At 47.9% G+C, this 7,679-nt stretch overlaps 1 protein-coding gene across 1 annotated transcript; it reads right to left on the bottom strand.

Annotated features, from left to right (window-relative positions):
* Positions 1–2,110: 2,110 nt before the first annotated feature.
* MCHR1 (melanin concentrating hormone receptor 1) lies at positions 2,111–7,679 on the bottom strand. The gene is made up of 2 exons (XM_054016446.1): positions 7,610–7,679; positions 2,111–3,024 (listed from the first exon to the last, which is right to left on the bottom strand). The coding sequence occupies exons 1-2, from the start codon at positions 7,677–7,679 to the stop codon at positions 2,111–2,113; spliced, it is 984 nt and encodes a 327-aa protein (XP_053872421.1).

The raw sequence follows: 7,679 nt of genomic DNA on the forward strand, positions 1-7,679 counted from the left end.
AGCCCCCACCCCTGCCCCTTCCCACCCCCGTTCTACCCCAGCTCTTTCCGCCCAGTTCCATTCCCTCCCCCAGGTGTGCCCCATCCCTTCTCCTCCCCATTCCCCCCCAGAGCCTCCTGCACACCACAAAACAGTTTATCGCACTGGGTGGGAGGTGCTGGGAAGGAGGGGGAGGTACTGATCAACAGGGCCACTGGCAGATGGGAGGTGCTGTGGGGGGAGGGGAGGAGTTGGCTGCTGGTGGGTGCTAATCACCCACTATTTTTTTTCCATGAAAAGCACCCACAGAATTGGCGCCTATGCCCCATCGAGGTCCACTTGGGAGATTATTCCAGTCAAATGGCGATCACTGACAGGAGATCTATTTTAAATGTAATACTGCCACCCACAGTGGTATCTGAGTACCTTTCAAATAAAATTGATAGCAATAGTGAAGTCCCTACTGGACTTAATGGAGTAGCTGCCACTTCTCCCTCTTTGGGGCAAAAATTTTAGTTGGAGTATGGGGTTCATTTACCTTTTTTTAGTTTGATGCGTGTGACGGGTTGGATCACAGAAACCCCCTGGGAGCTGCCACCTGATGTGCCAAGACTACCTCTGCTCCTGTTTTCCCTGCCAGCTCAGGACTCCAGCACCCTGTCTTGCTGAGCGAGACACTCCCGTCTGCGCCAACAAAGACCCAGGGTTTGAATTACTTGCCCCAAAGCTGCACATTTACCTGAAAACAGCTCACAGAAGTGTGCTTGTCTTTAGCACTCAGATGCCCACCTCCCAGTGGGGTCTAAACCCAAATAAACCCATTTTACCCTGTATAAAGCTTATGCAGGGTAAACTCATAATTTGTTTGCCCTCTATAACACTGATAGAGAGATATGCACAGTTGTTTGCTCCCCCAAGTATTAATACATCCTCTGAGTTAATTAATAAGTAAAAAGTGATTTTATTAAATACAGAAAGTACGATTTAAGTGGTTCCAAGTAGTAACAGACAGAACAAAGAAAGTCACCAAGCAAAATAAAATAAAATGTGCAAATCTATATCTAATCAAACTGAATACAGATAATCTCACCCTCAGAGATGCTTCAGTAAGTATTTTTCTCAGACTGTGCACAATTCTTTCCCCTGGTACAGCTCTTGTTCCAGCTCAGGTGGTAGCTAGGGGATTCTTCATGATGGCTCCTGTCTCCCCTTTGTTCTGTTCCATCCCTGTATGTGTATATCTATCTATCTATCTATATCTTTTGCATAAGGCGGGAATGCTTTGTCCCTCTGGGTTTCCACCCCCTCCCGGAAAAGCACCAGGTTAAAGATGGATTCCAGTTCAGGTGACATGATCACATGTCACTGCAAGACTTCATTACCCACTTGCCAGCACACAGGTATATAGGAAGACTCACAGGTAAAACACAGCCATCTGCAGACAATGGTTCTGGTTAATGGGAGTCATCAAGATTCCAAACCATCATTAATGGCCTACAGTTTGCATAATTACAATAGGCCCTCAGAGTTATATTTCATATTCCTTGTTTCAGATATAAGAGTGGTACATTTATACAAATAGGATGATCACACTCAGTAGATTATAAGCTTTGTAATGATACCTTACAAGAGACCTTTTGCATGAAGCATATCCCAGTTACATTATATTCACTAATTATCATATTTTTATAAACCATATAGACTGCACAACGTCACAATGTGTTTCTGGGGTTTTTTTTGGGGGGGGGGGGAGAGTGATGGGGGGGAGGTGGGTTAAAGTTATATTTGTTTCCTATATCCAGCTAAAATTTTCCTTTACTCAGATTCACTCAGTTACTCCGAGTTAGATCCCTAATACTATTTCAATCAATCCTTCTTCCATGGTGTTTACATCCTTCAATTTTCTAGGTAGTCATCCTCTTCCCCTCTGTAGTTGTTGTTCAATCAAGTTTTATATTTAATTATTTTAATCTTTTCTTGTGCATCAAGCTCTTCATCTTTTTGTTGTTGGTGTTCTTGGAATATTCTCTAGCTGTTCAAAGTCTTTCTGGACTTAAGGTGCCCATCCCCATATTCTCTATCCCTTTTAGGTCAGGTATCAGCTATCTGGTAATGGCAGAATGAACTTGTGCTACTCCTGTGCCATTGGAGTGATAGAGAGAACCGAGTATTTGCGAAAAGTTTCACACAGCCCAATGTACACAAAGGGGTTGAGGCAACTGTTCGCATAGCCTAGGCTGATGGCTGCATTATATGTGTAATAGAAGATAAGACTTGGGTGACTGATAGACAGCTGTATCAACTGTAGCAAGTGATATGGTGACCAACAGATAAAGAAGACCAGGCATATAGCAATGGCAATCCGTCTCACTCTTCTCAACCTCAGCCGGACACTGCATTGGCTAGCCGGGGCTACAGAGGACTTCATGTGTCGAAGTATCTGTGCATATGCGGCAACAATAACTACAAAGGGAAGAGCGAAGGCCAGGAAGAATTGGTACAAAGTGAACCAGTACCGGTCAGTCTCTGGATTGGGGAGGCAGATGCCACAGCCCACAGTAGCACCAGGGAATGGAATGAGCCTGGCATAGAGCCATACTGGAGTAATGCTGATGAATGAGAATCCCCAGAGGAGGCAGATCACCAAGGTAGTGACAAAGGGCTTCCTGAATCTTGAAGAGGAAATGGGGTGAACCGTGGCCAAATATCGGTCTATGGACATAGCAGTAAGAATATAAGTGCTGGTGAACTGGCTGTTGGCATCCATGGCAGTGATGAGTGCGCACATGGTCTCACCAAAGTGCCAGATTCCATTGCCCATGAGTTGGTGGATCATGAATGGCATGCCCAAGAGGAAAAGGAGGTCCACTACCGAGAGATTGATGATGAAGATGTCTGGGACATTGTGGCACCCATGGAACTTGGATTTCTTCACCACTGTAAAGATGACCATAGAGTTGCCAGCAATGCCAAAGAGACAGATGATGCCAAACACAGAGGGCATGATGATGCTGGTATAAGAAATGCTCTGCAGTCGTGGCCACTCTGAAAACAAAGGAAACATTAACAGGTGGACTTGTCATTTACCTTTGTGACAGAATTTGGTGCTGGAAAAATGGCTCTGCCAATGCACCTCCAGACTAGCCCTATCACACTCTCTGCTGTTCCACACAAACTCTGCCAATGGGTGAGACTTGCAGCAGCTTTGTTATTCCAGTTCTGGGCCACACAGCTCTACCAATACAGCTCAACAGGAACACAGGAACTGCCAAACCAGATCAAGCCAGTAGTCCCTGGAGTCTAGTATCCTATCTCTAATAGAGAGCAATAAGAGATTCTTCAAGGGAAGATTAAAGAAAACCCATAATGCACAATTATGGAATAATTTACCCTTCAAGAAAGGGTTTCTGAATCCAGACATTTTATGATAAACTTATACCCTGAAGCATGTAGGATTTTATCCCTTATACTTTATTATCCTAGTTAATGTAACTGCAGATGTTCTCCTTATCTGTTTTAAAGGAAGTCTAATCCTATTTCAAATCACAATAAGCTCTTGGCCTCAGTGATAACTTGTGAAATTCATTGCCACAACATAACCATGTATTGTATAAAAACGTCTCTTTTTAGTTGTGTAAATGCCCCTTTTATTGATGTGTTGAAGAGGGAGCAATAAGCAGCATCCAATTTACCCTCTCTGTACTCTATTTTATTTTCTATACCTCTATTATTTTCTCTTTTATTAATCTCTTCTCTAAAACAGTTCTAGTCTTTTCAGTTTCAACATGGAAATCTCTCTGTGCCTTTATTGTTTTTAAAACCCATCTCTGGACCCTCTCCATTTCTGCAGTATCTTTGAGATTCAGTGACCAGACTGAACCCAATTGTAATGAGGTGGAACAACTTCATTCTTGCACAGTGGGTGTTAACTCACCCTGTTGGGCTCAGCTAACCCTGCCCTTTCCCCCTAGCAGGAAGTGCAGGGGCGGAGCAGGAAATATAAGGGCAGGAACCTGCCCCTCAGTTGAGGGGAGACCAGGGAAAGAGCCAGATATCCTTCCCAGGGAGCTGAACCACCTGTGGAGCCCATGACCGGCTGTGGCAGGCAATGTCTCTCCTGAACAAGCCTGGAGATGAGGCAAGTACAGCCCTGTGCAGATACAAATTTATATCCGTGGATATAAATTGGTATCTGTGGAACTGCAGGGCTCTCCTGGGATCCGCAGCAGTGAAAGGAGCAGAACATGGGGCCGCTGCTCCCAGGAGTCAGTGGCCTGTGCCGGCAGCACCTCTGGTATGGGTGTTCTGCCTCCAGACCCGCCCCTGTTCCTTCCACACAGCTGTCTGTCTCCTGTCTGGGGGCATGCATGCCACTTGAACACAAGAGCATGACTAGGGACAGCTGCTGGTCAACCTGGTGTGTGCCCTAGTGGGCAGGGCTGGGGGCGATACAGCTGTGCCAGAGGAGCTGCTGGTGTGGAGTGCTGGCTCTTGGGAGAGGCGGCCCCACGTTCTGCTCCTTTTGCTGCTGTGGTTCCTGGGAGAGCCCTGCGGTTCCGTGGATACCGATTTATATCTGCATCCATGGGTATAAGTTTGTATCTGAGCAGGGCTCTAAAGGCAAGCCACTGACCAGGCAGGCTGAGAAACCCACAGAGAAAGTGGAGAGTGAGCTGCTCATCAGAGAGACTGGGAATCAGGCCCCAGCAGCTGCTGAGCAATCCAACCAGATACTGATAGGAGGCAGTCCAGGGAAATGAGACATTGGTCTTGTGTTGCTTGGAGGTAAGGGAGTGACTTCATGTTTCCCTGCCAGCCCAGTGATGGGATCACCTGTTGCTTAAAGGGCCCTGGGCTGGGACCCCCTGGCCCTGCATTTAGGGTTGGATGAGTGCTAATCCCTAGGCCAAGAGGCCTCAGCCTGTTTATTGGCCCAGCCACACCCAGGAGGCCTGAGCTATTGCATATTAAATTGCCCCTCTGCAAGCCAGGATGCCTGAGTGATAGATCCATGTAGATGCTCAGTCCCCAGTGCTGCCAAGAGCAGATCTTCTGACCCTGAAATGCAGGAACTATACACCAATATGCCAGGTGAGGGTGTATTTTACTCCTTTCTTGAGAAAAGAGCTTGAAACAGAACTTTTTTTTGTTTTACATTGTACTTTTAGCCCTGATCCTATGATATGGCTAAGGAGCCCTCCCTGCAAGCACTGAAGGGAGTTGCAACAATGGCTTGGGGGTCATCTCTGTCTGGTCCCTGGTATATGTTAAAAGCCCACAGGCTGTTCTGATAAATTGGCTACCAATGGCAGCTGGAGATCAGAAAGTATAAAGGAGCTTGGCTACACTCAGTTTCCCCTAGCAATGCCCCTGACACCAATAGCTGGGGGTAGGAGGGGTGGCGGGGGGGGGAATACCTTAGGCGGCTCTAGGGTGACCAGATAGCAAATATGAAAAATCGGGACTGGGGGTGGGGGGGTAATAGGAGCCTATATAAGAAAAAGACCCAAAAATCGGGACTGTCCCTATAAAATCGGGACATCTGGTCACCCTAGGCGGCTCTGTAGGAACTCTGTCACCCAAGAATTCCTTTACTCTTGGGAAATCTTCAACTGGCTTGATATGCTCAGTTTAGTACTGCTTTATAGCAATGGACAGTGCAAATCAGCTCCAACATACCAGAAACTGGGTATTTTTCTTTAAGTTGTAACACTGGTGCAGCTCCATCAGTAGCAGTGATAGTGGAAGTTCTTGTGTAGACAAGGTACTAGCTGCTACTAGCATTGCCAAACCTCTCATCTAGGCCTGCTCCAAACAGGGTATATGACATGGTGGTTAAAATGACAGGAGCCTACCAAACTAGTACTCTCACAATTGGTGGAACAGAAACAGTGGGAAATAGCCTGCAGACAGCACCCAAGAAATCAACTTTCTCCTGTTTGGGCTATGTTATTTAAAGATTAATCTTGTTCCTGCTTCTTCATTCTTTCCTCTCTTCCCCAGAATGGTAGCAGGCAGGGACAGCTATAGGCACCAGCACAGCAAGCGCATGCCTGGGGCGGCCTGCTGGTTGCTGTGAGGGCGGCAGTCAGGCAGCCTTCAGCGGCATGCCTGCGGGAGGTCTGCTGGTCCCGTGGCTTTGGTGGCAATTCGGCGGCGGGCACGCCAAAGGCGTGGGACCAGCAGATCACCCGCAGACACACCGCTGAATCCGTGTGACCAGTGGACTGCCCACAGGCGTGCCGCTGAAGGCCGCCTGACTGCTGTGCTTGGGGCGGCAAAAAACAGAGCTGCCCCTGCTAGCAGGTGGGTTTATTATTTTGTGGGTGGAGCATTTCTGTGTCTAAGGCCAACTCTACACTTAAGATTTAGGGTGAGATAGCTACTGTGCTCAGGTGTGAAAATCCACATCCTGAGTGGCATAGTTATGCCAAACCTACCTCTTAGCTAGCATTGCTTGGGGAGGTGGTATTTCTACAGCAACAGAAAAGCATGCACAACCACCTGGCTGCCCCTGAGCCTAGGAGCCTCAAGGACGTGCCGGCTGCTTCCGGGAGCCACCTGAGGTAAGCACCGACTGGCCAGAGCCTGCACCCCACCCCCAGCCATGAGCCCCCTCCCACACCCAAACTCCCTTGCAGAGCCTGCACCCCCTCCTGCACCCCAACCTCCTGCCCCAGGCTCAGCCCAGAGCCCCCTCCCACACTTTGAACCCGTTGGCCCCAGCCCAGAGCTTGCGCCCCAACCCCCTGCCCCAACCTAGTGAAAGTGAGTGAGGGTGGGGGGAAAGTGAGTGATAGAGGGAGGAGGGATGGAGTGAGAAAGGGCAGGGCAGGGGTGTGACCTTGGGGAATAGGCGGGGTAGGAATCAGAGCAAGGTGCTTGAGTTTGTGCGATTAAATAGTCCGCAACCCTAATGTAGCCATAGCGTTATTCTGGGAAGGTAAAGGAGATGGGTAGGAGGTGGTCTGGGGGATAGTGGCTTAGAACTCTAAGTGTCAAGTGTAGCTGTCCACCATTGGGTCCTGAACTGGAGCCTTGCAGACGGGGCAGGCCCAGAGGATATTACAACACCAGAGCTTTCACCTAAGGTAAGAGGCCTGCTGGAATAGACCTTTAGTGCTCAAGGGCCCAGCCCCCCAAATCCCTGTACTGAAGGGGAAGGCTGGAAACCCTTGGGGCGGGAGTGCTGAAGGACAGGTGTTTTCAATGGGGAGATGACCTATCTGACCACCAGGTGGCATTGTGGGCCGTTGTGCACCTTCTACACACCCTCAGATTTTTGTTCCCAGATTTCTAATATCTATTTATTGCTTCAAAACACTTGTTTCCTAATATTCATTTCATTTTACCCTACACCCTCCCTTGAACTGGTTACTAGTAGGTTTCAGTTCATTTGGCTTCTGTACCTCTAGTAACCTGCGTAAGTTTTACAGAGACAAGGTGGGAGAGGTAATATCTTTTATTGGACCAACTTCTGTTGGTTAGAGACACAAGCTTTAGAGCTTACAGAAATCTTACAAAAACCTCCAGGTTTTTCAAGCAGTTTGGTTAAAAGGAGAATGATTTATATCACCCATTCAACCCCTCACCACACCCCTGCCTCCCTGAGGTAGAAAGCTATACTCACTGGTGGAAGTCAGAGGGACTTCAGGTTCAGAGCTGTTGCAGATATTCAGTTCTAGAGGCAGCAGATACAT

The sequence above is a fragment of the Malaclemys terrapin genome, chromosome 1 (genome assembly GCF_027887155.1).
Source record: "Malaclemys terrapin pileata isolate rMalTer1 chromosome 1, rMalTer1.hap1, whole genome shotgun sequence".
Lineage (NCBI taxonomy): Eukaryota > Metazoa > Chordata > Testudines > Emydidae > Malaclemys > Malaclemys terrapin.

What these genes read in the sequence shown, in the direction of transcription:
- MCHR1 (XM_054016446.1), bottom strand. Translation starts at nt 7,679, where the DNA reads ATGTATCTGCTGCCTCTAGAACTGAATATCTGCAACAGCTCTGAACCT. An exon ending in AGTCCCTCTGACTTCCACCA is followed by an intron (nt 3,025 to 7,609) that starts GTGAGTATAGCT and finishes CTTTGTTTTCAG; the next exon opens with AGTGGCCACGACTGCAGAGC.